The sequence below is a fragment of the Brachycentrus maculatus genome, unplaced genomic scaffold (assembly GCF_059751285.1).
Source record: "Brachycentrus maculatus isolate JH-2025_06_01 unplaced genomic scaffold, ASM5975128v1 h1tg000065l, whole genome shotgun sequence".
NCBI lineage: Eukaryota > Metazoa > Arthropoda > Insecta > Trichoptera > Brachycentridae > Brachycentrus > Brachycentrus maculatus.
In genome coordinates, this window is record NW_028280819.1 from 1,404,023 (window position 1) to 1,418,047 (window position 14,025).

A 14,025-nucleotide genomic window follows, 5' to 3' on the forward strand; every position below is an offset into this window, starting at 1 on the left:
GAATAAGCAAAACATAATGTAACATTGTTTGATTTTAGTTAACACTAAACGCCGGATTCAACGACAACCGTGAATCATACTAAAAAGGTTTCAAAATGATGCAAAGAAATAAAATTATACTCTTTTTCAATTTAAGTTTTACTTGATAAATACCACTATTTCTTAAAGTCTATTGTGACACATGTTTCGATGCTTTCCACATCATTTTCAAACACGGTATGCTTTTTAAAAATGATACGGAATGCATCGAAACACGTGTCACAATAGATTTTAAGAAATAGTGGTATTTACTAAGTAAAACTTTAATTTAAAAAAAGTTTAACTTATCTACACAATGCAGTTAAAACGTTACCTTTTGTAAAGAATTAATATGATGTTAATCATAAAAAGGTATGGTGTAATTTCGGAAAGGTACAAACCATTTATAATTTTAGAATTAAAATATTTCAGTTCAAATAAAACACGCGGTGAATTATTACCACGATATAGATTATACCAAAGAAATAAAAAATAGCCACTAATATTTTATATATTAACACATTGTTGTTGGGCGATTTTTTCATCAACCCCGACCCTAATTAGTAAAATAATTAGGGTCGTATACTAAGCAAAAGTAACCACAAACTCAATTCCGATCTGTACAATGTTTTTTGTGCATCGCGCTTTACCAATACATAGTAAGCAAATAGAACGCTTATAAGCGTTTCCCGCTCTCTACGAACAACATGTTAAAGACTCTTTCAAGCGATTCCTGCAAACAATGCGTTGAGTGGTTTTTAAGATACGGCAAATTTACAAACATATATGTAAACTTGCTTCAAGTTTTTATTTTAATTATCAAGAAAAAATATCCAATAGAAGCGTGTAAACATTAACGGAGAGACATTAAAATAACCTCACATATTCATTACTTGAATACTTCACTATTTTACGGCTAGATCAAGAATTCAATATTAATTCCAGTACTTTTATCATACCAACTAGGACTTTCCACAAACCACATCAAAATGTTGTTAATCCTACCTAATCTACGTACATACACTTGTATATTTTCATTGAAACTGAAGTATAAAGATTAAGAAGACGTATTATAAAGGTTGGGTGCAAAGAGGCTGCCACCATAAGAATAAGAAAAAAATCAATAATCATTCTTCAGTATCAAAGAAAAATCATTCAACTGCATTTGGTAAAATTTTAAGATAGAAATATGTAGCTTTGAAAATGCACAAAGCAGCAGAAAAAATGGTTTTGTATTGGGTAATGATCCAGCAGTATATTAATCAAATCAACAATTAATACAGGTATCTTTGTATTTTAACAATCTAATAATCCTTATCTGCAGCCAATGGTGCATAGGGCACTCCATAGTTAGTTACATGAAGGCAAGATGATCAGATCTGCGCTTCAAGTATCATTCCATGATGATATTAAATAAATATTAGAGTGAAAAATTGTAATATTCTCAGAGGAACTTACGGTAACGTCAATAACCCCGTGAATTAGAATATTTTGAACCCTGTATTTTGAATGCAGTAATGTCTTAATGTTCATGCACATATAGAAGTACATATTACATAGCAGACATATTGCAAATTGGAAGTAAATTCAAACAGTAGTAGCTCTCCATGTTTAATTTGCGTTTTACTTATCAAACACCACTATTTCTTAAAATCTATTGTGACACGTGTATCGATGCATTCCACATAATTTTCAAACACCGTATGATGCGGAATGCAACAAAACACGTGTCACATTGGATTTGAAGAAATAGTGGTATTTACCAAATAAAATTTACTTTAAAAATGGACAGATTTTACCACAAAGTGACTGCCGAATCAATTAATGAATGAAGTAGCTCTGTCAATTTTAAATTTTTTTAGAGTAGATATGTGCATTTGTGGAGGTCCTCACCAAAACGTTACATTTCCATTATAAATGATTTTAAGTAATCAGAAATTCTAGCTTGTAAAATTGTTACGCTTGGTGCGATTTAATGATTTCATATTGGTTTAACACAGGATCGGTCACGTTTTGTCGCAACTTTAATCAAGATTTCGATAGAATACAGTAAACAGAACAGATTTGCATTTAAATTATTGTCAAGAATTAACAATAAATATGGGAGCCGAACACTGCAATATATCGTTCCGAACATTTTTAATTTGTTGCCGACGGATGTTAGAGGTCAAAATAAAATATGGAACAAAGGCAAAATAAAGAAATGGGTAAATGGATCAAGAGTTAATTTTATGAAAATTGTAAAATGTTTATATTCTTAATTTTTTTCTCTTTTTTGTGTCTATATTAGGTTAAAATTGTTAAAAACAATAAAAAATGTATTAAAAAAACTCCACCGACAAGACACACAAGGTGGCTTGGTGGGTCTCTGCAAAAAAAAAAAGTTCTAAATATGTATAAATTGTGATTTAAATAAATTTAAATTTAAATAAAAAAAATATTTTTTGTGCATTATTGGAAATGTAGCTTTTTGATGAGGACCTCCACATTTGTATTGCGAATTTTTAATATATAATTTTAGTTTCAATTTATTGAAAGTTTTACTTTATTCCAGTTCTTAACAAGAGTGAATTTCACCATATGCAGTTGAATGACGATGATGACATCTTTTAGTTCAGGGGTGTCGGAAGCTGAAGGGCGGAGGCGGACTTACCGGGTGCTGCGGCGCGGGCGCAGTGTTGGGCAGGAGGGTGTGCTTGCTCATGACCACGGTGGTGGTCTTCTGCTGGGGCTCCGGGGACTTGGGGGGCACATCGAGGGCGATGCTCTCCGCCGCTCTCACTATATCCAGCACCTGCAGGTCATCCAAACACATTAGCATGATAGAAATGAGAAATAACTAGCCTAAATTTAGTACAATAGAAATGAGAAATATCCAGCTAAAATTTAGTACAATAGAAATAAGAAATTACCAGCTAAAATTTATAATTAAAATACAAATTATTTTAAAATCACTATAAATTTAAAGTGATTTTAAAAGAAAGTTACATTTTAGTTATAAAATGGAAAATCACAAAGTTAGTGCTTCAAATATAAATTATAAGCTAAAATTTAGTTCAATAAAAATAAGAAATAACCAGCTAAAAATTAGTACAATAGAAATAATAAATAACCAGCTGAAATCTATAATTAAAATGTAACTTTGTTTTGAAATCACTATAAATTTATAGTGATTTTAAAACAAAGTTATATTTTAATTATAAAATGGAAAATCACAAAGTTAGTGCTTCAAATATAAATTATAAAGCTAAAATTTAGTACAATTAAAATGAGAAATAACCAGCTAAAATTTAGTGCAATAGAAATAAGAAATAACCAGCTAAAATTTATTACAATAGAAATAACCAGCTGAAATTCACAACATTTTGAGTGTGTCCAAACACATGTTCACAAATCTAGGTTTCTCCACTTTGGTAAAAATAACCCATTAGTGGAGAAAGCCAGATTTCTCAACAAATATTTGGGCACACTCAAAATGTTGAGAATAAAATAATCTGGTAAAATTATAAGCTGCATAAAGAAATTGAAAATCACATTTTCAGGTTTTTTCCAGTATGTAAAATAACCCAGTTAGGATCTGGCGTACATCCAAATAAAAGGGTCTCTGCTAAATAAAAGCTTTACCAATCCAACCATAGGTGGCTCTAGAGAACTCACACATACATTACCATGAGATTAATGATATACGAAAGAGTTCCGAAAATTTGACTAGGGTGGTTGTCAATTATGAGTAGAATGGTGAATGTTGCACATGTGTAAAGTGATCACTTAACCAGCCTGTGACAGGTCATAAGCCCTGTAAATACCCAGAATCAAGAAAAATATCCGATAGAAATGTGTTGACATTAACGGAGTGAAATTTTAAAAAAATTCTAAGAATTCTGAAGTTTGTTTGCATCAGCATCTCAATCAATACCTTTTCTGGTGTGGACTTCTCCCTCGATATCTCCGCCAACTGCCTCTCTTGTTCCCATTCAACCAGTTCTCGTTGCATTTCTTGCTCCTGTGAATTTCATAAATATTAATCAACTAAACTGATTATTATTTTAATAATCATTTATAAACAAATAATTCAAAAATAAAATTTATTTGATAATTTATAACCATAACTAACAATCACGCCGATTCTCCGCAGGGGTAGGCAGAGAGAATCGAACGCCACACCACTCTATCTTTGCAAACATTCTTCGCCTCTTCTACATTCATGCATGTCCTCATACACACCCGACGATTATTACGACTCCTGACCCGGCCGCTTTCGAGTATTTGACATACCTGATTGTGCCAGGTTTTCCTCGATCTTCCTCGGCTTCTTTTTCCAACTATATTGGCCACATAAATTTGTTTACCGTTCTTTCCTCACTCATACGTTCCACACGTCCAAACCATCTCAACACACCTTTCTTAATTTTATCGATAATACTTATCTCAGCCTTGCATTCTTTCCTTATTTCATCATTCGAACATCTATCAAACATCGTTTTGCCACACATTCGTCTGAGGGATCGCATTTATAACCATTGTTTGAAAAAAAATATTTTTAGATATTTACTTACTGTATGCAACCTTATTCTAAATCAATTGACAAGTAAATGCTGCTCGCTTAGTATCCATCTCCTTTTACACCGTGCGTATTAAACGGAAAATCAAATAACTTGCCGACTTTATTGACGTCATCCGGTATTGAAACAAATAGAGCAGGGGTGTGAGTAATTGACCAATTTATAAAAATATATGTACATTTTGAGTGTGTCCAAATGCTTGTTCACAAAATCTGGATTATCTCCAATTACAGGAGTTATTTTCATATTATTTTTTGACATCTCATCAAAGATGAAGAAGAATATGGATGTCTGGGCATTTACAGGGCTGACGACCGTCAAAGGCTGGTTTAAGGGATCACTTTACACACGTGTAACATTCACCAATTCTACCCATTATTGACAACCACACTACTCAAATTCTTGGAAGTTCTATATATATGAACCAATTTAGAAACCTTGTTCTTGAAACACTAGAACTTCACTAGAGACATCTATTGGTGAGATAGAAGATAGATAGCCCCGTAAATGCCCAGACTTCCATATTCTTCTTCATCTTTGATGAGATGTCAAAAAATAATATATTTTTTTAGTTAGCAATATATGTTTTATATTTGTATGAATTTATTGCATGTTGCGACACGCAAATTTGCATTAACCCTGACACGTAAAATGAATCTATTTGAATAATATCACAGTTTTATACAATTTACTTTTCTCGGAAACAAAATTGGTTTTTCTGTATGTCCTATTTACTGTATGTAGTATGTATTATCTATTTATTCAATACATAATATATTACCCTAGACTGGTACCTGAAGCGGAGGGCCGATCACCTTTCCTTCGTGTGTTAACGATCAAGATAACACTGTGTTTATATAATGCAGTGCCCTTGGCACCATTGGGGTGCGGTAAGGGTTTGAATTGATTTTTTTTTAATTGTATGTACCTACTATGTTTTTCTCGTTTCTCTTTAAGTATTTTTGTAACTTCAATTTTTATAATATTATAACTAATTGTAAGATATGAATAATCATTAAATTTTAAATTTCAATGTATAGCTTATTTAACACGAGAAAAACATGGCACGATCAGGTATGCCAAATACTTGAAAGTGGTCAGGTTAGGAGTCGTAACAATCGGCGGGTATGTATGAGGAGATGCATGAACGTGGAAGAGGCGAAGAATCTTTGCAAGGACAGAGTGGTGTGGCGCTCTATTCTCTCTGCCTACCCCTGCGGGGAAGCGGCGTGATGGTTAGTTGGTTTAGTTAGTTTTTTTAACTTATTTAAAAAAAAGTGAATCGAAATTTATTTCATAACCCTGAAGGAAATGTATCTGGTATTTTTATAAATCGTAATGTCAGATCTGACGGATCCGGTATTTGTCTACCGAAGCTGATATATCGGATTTTGGTAGTCAAAGGGTTAAGGTCCTGTCGTTTACACCTCTGTAAAAGAAAGCAATCGAATCATGACCACAAGACTATTTTGTTGTGATGATAAGATTGATTCATACGTTAAAAAAAGAAGGATGTCTTTCAAATTTTTTATTCAAAATCCTATCGAAATTATTTTAAGACGCCTGAAAAATGATTATTCATTTTCATGACGTCGTATATGTTATGTTGTTTTTTGCTAGATACTGTGTTTTGATTCAGGACATCCATCTCTACATTGTAAATTTTAACAACGAAGGTTCAAATGAAGGATTCTCGAGATCTGGTTAATTTCTGTTCTTGACATTGAGAATCCTCGGTAATCCTTGATGTTCAAACATCATTTTCTCACTCAGATCACAGATGTCTCTATCTAAACGCAGACTTCTTAACCTAGTACCGGAACCATAGACAATACACAGACGCTACATGCGACTATAGACAAATCCCACAAGGCATATTAAAATCTATTATTTGAATATAACAAGCATTATTAACTTTCTGGTATGGTAATATAACACTCTGCTTATCATTCATCGTTCACTTTGTGTAATACCACTTTAAAAAACACTATTTTGTTTCAGAATATCATTCCATCATCAGGTCATGAATGCACAAATGTGGTGAATGTGGAAATAAGGCCGTCTAGGTTAAAGCCGTGCGCCGTACAAACCTGGATCTTGATCTGCTCCGATTCGGGATCTTCCCTGTCCAGGCTCGAGACAGACTGGGACAAGGAGCCGCTCACCGACCCGCTGACGCCGCTCTCGCTGCCGCCCTGAAATACCACCGCATTAGGGCAAGCCAAACTAGACACTACGCGGTGCCCGCAAAGCGCAAGGTGCCGTGGACCGGGCGTGAGGCTGGGCCGAGTCTAGCCACTAGTGAGGGTGAGGGTGGACCAAATGCAAACTCATCTGCGCAACTGTCAAAAATGGAATTAGCAGCGCTATATAGAATGCTATCCCACTGTCGCTACGTGTGTTAGTATTGCTACATCTATTGATGATTTCTCTAATCACAATAAAAGGTTTAAAACTGTTTTATAATTGTGACAGTAATTTGATGTTTTTGTATCGTACTGTGAAAGCGTTTACGGTATTCAATATTTTTAAAAGAAGATGTAAATATGAGGAATTTTCAATTATTGACTTCATTTATGAAAATGGCGGTCGGTAAATTATCCAATATTTTAATATATACAACCATGTGATATTATCCTAAATACAATTGATTTTTTTAGTAATAAAATGATGTTTTTTTTTTTTATTATTAAGAGAGCACGAATAATAAATACATTTATAATAAATCGGACACCCCATATGGTGAAAATAAAACAGTATTTTTTTAGTAACCTAATTTTTATTTCTCAAATTATCATTTCAGTCAAATCTCCAAATGACTTTTAGGGCTATATTGCCACCAGAGCCATATTTGCAAACGTTAATTTCCCGTCTGAAAATTCCCTCGTAAAATGAAGGTAATATTTTAATAGTGTGGTTAAAAACAAGCGTATCTCAAATAATTCAAACATAAAAACAACACTGTAGCTTGCTTTTCCTCTCAAAGTACAAATCTACTTTAAAAACCTATTTTACAAAACAAAACTATGCATCGATCAAACTAGATGGTGATATAGTCCTTCTTTACCTGGCTAGGAAGTCTGTCGATGTAGGTCCTGTCATAGCCGTGACACACGACCAGATATAAAGGAGCCAAGCCGCTGCCTCGCAGCGCGTTGACAGCCTCAGCGTGCGTGGCTCCCAAAAGAGATATTCCATTCACTTCTAGAAGTCGCATTCCAACCTAAAAACAAAAGTAAAACATGTTTTTTAAACTTCATAAATTTAATTTCATTAATTGATTCGGCAGTCACTTTGTGGTAAAACCTATCCATTTTTAACTAAAATTTTTACTTAGTAAATATCACTATTTCTATAAATCTACTGTGACACGTGTTTCCATGCATTCCGCATCATTTTGTTTTGTATTGCATGATATATTGGATGAACGGCTGTGATTTCTTTTTGTAGGTTGTGGGTTTTTTAATTGATGAGACGGTTCATTTAATATTCAATCATTTTATTGATTTAGTACTTAATGGTATGCTAAAGGAAGTTATTGTCATTTATCCGGTGAGTAGTGCGGTGTATGAATGGCTTTCTTGAATAGATTTCGTATAATTCATTTTTTTATGTGATTTCATACTCTTTATAAAAAAATTACTCATATTTTAACATTAAATTTATATTTTCTATGTTCCCACTGATAACAAATAAAAAAATAAAAAATTCAATAAATAAATAAAAATAAGAAACAGCTACTACCCCCTCTTCGGCCTTCAACGTCCCACGGACCAAACTCTAAAATTTAGAACTAGCTTCACATACAGTGTTTGAAAATGATTCGGAATGCATCGAAACATGTGTCACAGTAGATGTAAAAAAATAGTGGTATTTACTAAGTAAAAAAATTAATCAAAAATTCATAAATTTAATGTCAAATCACTAAATAAGTCAATTTTGACACTGTATAAAAATTGGGTAAATTTTTTTTAGTTTGGCGGTACTCACCTTGAGTCTGGCGTCTCGCCTGGCCGCGCCTCCGCTGTTGATCTTGGAAATGAAGACTCCCTCGTCATTGGGGTCCAGGGGGTTCCCCCTCTGTCCTCTCAGCCCCCCCTTGATGTGCATTCCTAGCTTCTCCCCCTCGTGCTTCGTAATTACCAACTCCTGATAACACACAAAATTATCAATACACAGACTGAAAACTCACATTAGCATACAGTGCGTATTTTAATACGTGACCAAAAGTGTGGTTCTTTGTTGCCAACGATGCAAAATTATTATGCTGTACCAAGCTAGAGGTACATTTTTGATTTTTCATTTTTCCAAATTAATGAGATCTGATTTTGCAATACATTACAAACAAATAGAGTGAGTTTTACTATACATAAAGACAAATTGATGACAAATTCTTCCAAAGGATGATGCTAGCATAGTCTGGATGGTATTGATTTGAGTATGGTTTTCCGGTATGTGAAATAATTCAGGAAGAATCGAGCATACATTTAAAATAAGGGTCTCTGCTACATAAAAAGTTTTTTCAAAAATTTAAGTAGTGTGGCAAATTGGTGAATGTTACACACCGCAGGTCAAATGCCAATGTGTCACAATGTAAAAAAAAATTAAACTCTTTATTCCTAAAACGGTATCTAAATCGTCAACATTTTCATATTCGAAAAAGACACCCATGATTATAGCGTTAGAAATGGACATTTCTAACGCTAAAATCATGGATGTCTTTCGAATGTGAAAATGTTGACGATTTAGTTACCATTTTGGGGTTTATTATTTTTTTTGCATTGTGGCCCTTTGGCATTCAACTAGCGACATGTGTAAAGTGATCACTTAACCAGCCTATGACAGGCTAACCCCTGTAAATACCCAGACTTCTATATTCTTCTTCATCTATGTTGAGATATCAAAAAACAAAATAATTAGATATATATGGGGATTTTAAACAAAGTCATTTTGCTAGTTATAAAATGGACTAATACTGATTATTTTAATGGTTTTTGTCAAATCGCTCACTCCTTTCAAGAGCGTCATAAACAAAAAATTGACAATTTTCAGTTGTGCATGTTTTCGGAATGCCCAGAAAATGTACTATATCCCAGCAAAAGCGGCATATTTTTAACTTAATATTTACCCGCTACAGGGCAGAAAATGTTGTTTTTGCATTTTAAAGAAAAGTTATTGTTTAACTATTTTTTTAAATGTATTAAATATTTTTCAAATGGAGAAAAAACCTTCAGGTTTTACATAAAAAGATCTGTTGCAGAGTAAAAAGTTCAATAAGTGGCTTGATATTTATTTTTAATACATTGTGTTATATTTTTAAGCTTTAAAAACGTTCTCCTGAAAAATCAAGTTTTTTGATTTATGACGTTCTTGAAAGGAGTGAGCAAAATGTCAAATGACCCCTCTATATTTAGTATGCCAGCATAATAATTCATATTTGTCATGGTAATAATTGATATTTGTCACCAAGCAAAAATATTTCAGAATCTATGTGCAAATATTTCAAATGGCAAGACTATGACCACTATTTGATTTTTTTAAAACGTTATAATTTTAAAAATATTAAACAGATTTTTGTTTTATTTTATTATATTATGATCAGGAGTTGCAACAGAATTAAGCGGATAATAAAGATGAAAAATTGACAAGATGTGGATGCATGTTTGTAATAAAATTGATGATGCGTAATTTCATCGTTTCCGGAAATATTTCATCTAACCTAAAGCTATTACGATGCTATTTCTATTTTCTATCTACAATACTTAAGGGTAAAATAAAGTTTGGTATAAGAGAAAAATATATTAAAATCTAAACACCAAAAGAATAAATATAAATTACTCCTAACTTAACGATACGGAATTCAAGTGTTTAATATTATCAATCCAATTTCGTACGATAATGTTAAATTGGATATAAAATAGTAGTAAATGGAGAAATTTCGGAAGAGGTATATGATTTCAAGAACAAGGTACTAAGCAGGGCTGGGAAGTCTAGATGCTTACTGAATAAAGTTACACAACAGCGAGCCAAATGGATAGGCCATAATATAAGACACCCAGCTCTGCTTTTTACGATTGCGGAAGGCGTGTGCGAAGGCACAAACTACAGAGGACGACCCCGCTTAACCTACACATGGGCCAAATTACCTCTGACATGCGTTGTAGCGGGTGCGCCAATTCGAAGAGATGAGCGGAGGATAGAGAAGGGTGAAGACTGACCATAAAAGAAGCAAACCGATCATCATACAGATTGTAACTCATGAAAAAACAGAAGATGATTTCCTATATTTTGGAAGTATGTTTTCTAAGAAAAGAAAGATTGATAAAGATATAGAAAGATGAGCGAATGCTGGAAACAGAGTGAATGGTGCACTGAATTCAGTTATAACAAATAAAAACCTTTCAGCAAAAGCTAAACTAGCAGTGCACAATGGAGTCCTGGTTCCAACCCGAATGTATGCAAGTGAAGCATAGAGTTGGCAAAAAAAGGATAAAAGTAGACTGAATGTAGTCGAAATACGATCTCTCACATGAATGTATGGCAAAACGATGTATGATAGCTGTTCAAATAGTGAATATAAAGAAAGAATGCAAGGCTGAGATAAGCATTATCGATAAAATTAAGAAAGGTTTGTTGAGATGGTTTGGGCATGTGAATCGAACGACTGAAGAAAGAATGGTAGAAATTCTGGGTATTTACAGGGCTTATGACCAGACCATAGGCTGGTTCAAGTGATCACTTTATACACGTGTAACATTCACGATTCTACATTGACAACCACGCTACTGAAATTTTTGGAATTGTAAATACCCAGACTTCCAAATTCTTCATCTATGTTATAAAAATTATATATTAACATTTAAATGTATATTGAATTATTGTTCTAGGGGGGAGTTCTATTTTATTTTTATATTATTATAATAAAGTTAAATAAGGAAAAAATTAGAAGATCAGTTTCAAAATCTAATACCAAATGTGACGCACATTTGTGGAACTATGAAAGATCTATATTATTTCGAGAAATAAAAATACTTTATGTTCTGATCCACTCACATTTTTATTAACCAACTAGTTTCGGCAACAACCTGTTGCCCTCTTCAGGGTTTCATTTATTACTAATATAATAAATGAATAATAATAAATGAAACCCTGAAGAGGGCAACAGGTTGTTGCCGAAACTAGTTGGTTAATAAAAATGTGAGTGGATCAGAACACAAAGTATTTTTATTTCTCGAAATAATATATCAATATGATCCACAAAGTTAATGCTTTCAATATTCAAAACATGAAAGATCTATTCTAATGTAGATGATCTCTATCTATAAGTCTATTTCATGCCAGGGAACAGTCGCGATTGTAGCAGGCGTAAGATATCTAAATGATAAAAAGAAAAATATTGTGAAAAAAAGACGGAATGAAATGTAATGCATAGTCATCTAAAGAACTGTTAACAAAAATTCTAATTTATACACCTCAGAAATTCTTATTCTGTTACAAGTATCTATCTAATTCAGAAGTTTCCCTTCAATAAAACCATAATTGAAAGATAAAAACACACAGTATGTGTGTCTGAAATTATGCTGATGAATGTGGAAGAGGGGTGAGAAAAACTATTTGTAAAAAAGGGTGCCATGACAATTGCGTATATAATTTTCTTTAATAAGAGATCCTAACTATCCCGAGACCTCCGGCACAGTAGCCAAAGGCACTTATTTATAAAAATTTTAAAGTATTTTATAAAATAATACTATAACTTTTTTTACCACTTTTATCTTAGTACATTTTTCCTTGCCATTTTCAGGGATGATATAAATACTAATAAAAAAAATTGTACTAAACATAGCACACCTTGGACGGGAAAGGTGTGCTATGTTTAGTACAATTTCTACCCATTCGGTCAATTGATGCTTAAGGACGGGAAGGGCATTTTTACCTTCTGAGCCGGCCTCATTTCAAAGGCAGAAAAGAAGGAATTATTTAATGTTTTTATATAAATATTATATACCAATCTCTTTGTTGAAGTCTTAACTATATGTACACAGTTTTCAAATTCCTCGCCAACAGTCCGCAGGCGTAAAAAAACCCATCCGAAATGTTTTAAAATTGAAAAATATTCAAGAAAACTAATTTAAATTGATCCATTCATGCAATGAATATGACTGAACGCAAGTCACTGCAAAGTTGAGAAAATAGAATACATCTCTTTGAAATATTCTTTTTAAAGCAAGAGAAATATTACTGTTTTTATTACTTCCAAAAATACTTCAATATCATACTATTTCTGTGAGCCTAAGCAGTTCATTATTAGAAATATGTATGAAATTATGGTAGAGTGGATGAGGATTTGTCGCGTACGCAATTGTCCGGTCCCAAAATAAAAGTCACAACACGTAGCAAGCATTTGGGTGTAACCACAACAGATTATGGTCCATTCGGTGTCACTTACTGCAGTCGGAACACACTCTATCACAATGTCCTTAATCGGGAATGTTAAGTAAAGTGAGCGGTGTGCGGAGTGAGTAAGCGCAAAACAAAAAGAAATAAGATATCCATATTAGTTTAGCAGTAATTTAAAAAATATATAAAGGGTCGCTGGCTTTGCCACAGTGATGGTGAGGGGCGAATGCTCGCATTCACGAATGAATCATATGATTTTTGCAATCAGTCAGTAAAATTTGTTTTTGTACACAATCAAAAGCCATTTCTTGGCAATGTATCCTATACGATTCATCTTTATTTAATTATAAAGTAATATAATAAATAATCAGATTTCTTAAAATATATCGGAGAAAGATGGCTGCCAACAGAAGAAGCGTAGCTCATTTCTAAGTAACATATTTAACCGTTTTCTTGGTAATATTCTTTGGTATCCTATAAGATACATAGTTTTTTTTAACTATAAACTAATACGAGATTGAATACGATTATTGAATTCGATAATATAACATAATGGGAGAATATTAATAACCATGTTGCACACAGTAATCAACACATTGTTTACGGTATACATGTATTTGTATATTTCTCTAGTCCATTCGCCAGGAACTACGCTTGGATGGCTTGACTCTGGCCAATATCTGTACCCGACGGATTCTCCAGTTCTTTGGACACGTTGCGCGTAGCAACGAGGATAGCCTGGAACGACTAGTTATAATCGGTAGCCTGGAGGGAAAGAGAGGGAGAGGAAGATCCCCACAGATGGACCGATCAAATTAAGGCAGCGGCAGGCACCTCAGTGGTTGGAGCGCTACGTGCAGCGCAGTCAAGGGATAACTGGAGAAGAGTCATTGCTTCTGCAAGGGTCACAACCCTCAGCAATGAGGAATAAGACGGAGAAGAAGAAGAAAGTATATTTCTATGTTGCGGCAGTGCGCACATATTTGCGTATTTCAGAAACCTTACTAACCAATTTTTGTACATTACATTTACATCAAAACTACATAGA

At 33.4% G+C, this 14,025-nt stretch overlaps 1 protein-coding gene across 17 annotated transcripts in view; it reads right to left on the bottom strand.

Annotated features, from left to right (window-relative positions):
• The window catches only part of scrib (scribble planar cell polarity protein), a 327,417-nt gene that overhangs the window by 35,138 nt on the left and 278,254 nt on the right, over positions 1-14,025 (bottom strand). For all 17 annotated transcript variants that reach the window (XM_088256718.1, XM_088256722.1, XM_088256716.1 and 14 more), the window contains 5 exons: positions 8,571-8,729; positions 7,648-7,803; positions 6,671-6,775; positions 3,935-4,021; positions 2,672-2,812 (listed from right to left, as the gene is read on the bottom strand). In XM_088256718.1, the coding sequence (XP_088112844.1) occupies positions 2,672-2,812; positions 3,935-4,021; positions 6,671-6,775; positions 7,648-7,803; positions 8,571-8,729 (648 nt within the window). The remainder of the gene's footprint in view (positions 1-2,671; positions 2,813-3,934; positions 4,022-6,670; positions 6,776-7,647; positions 7,804-8,570; positions 8,730-14,025) is intronic.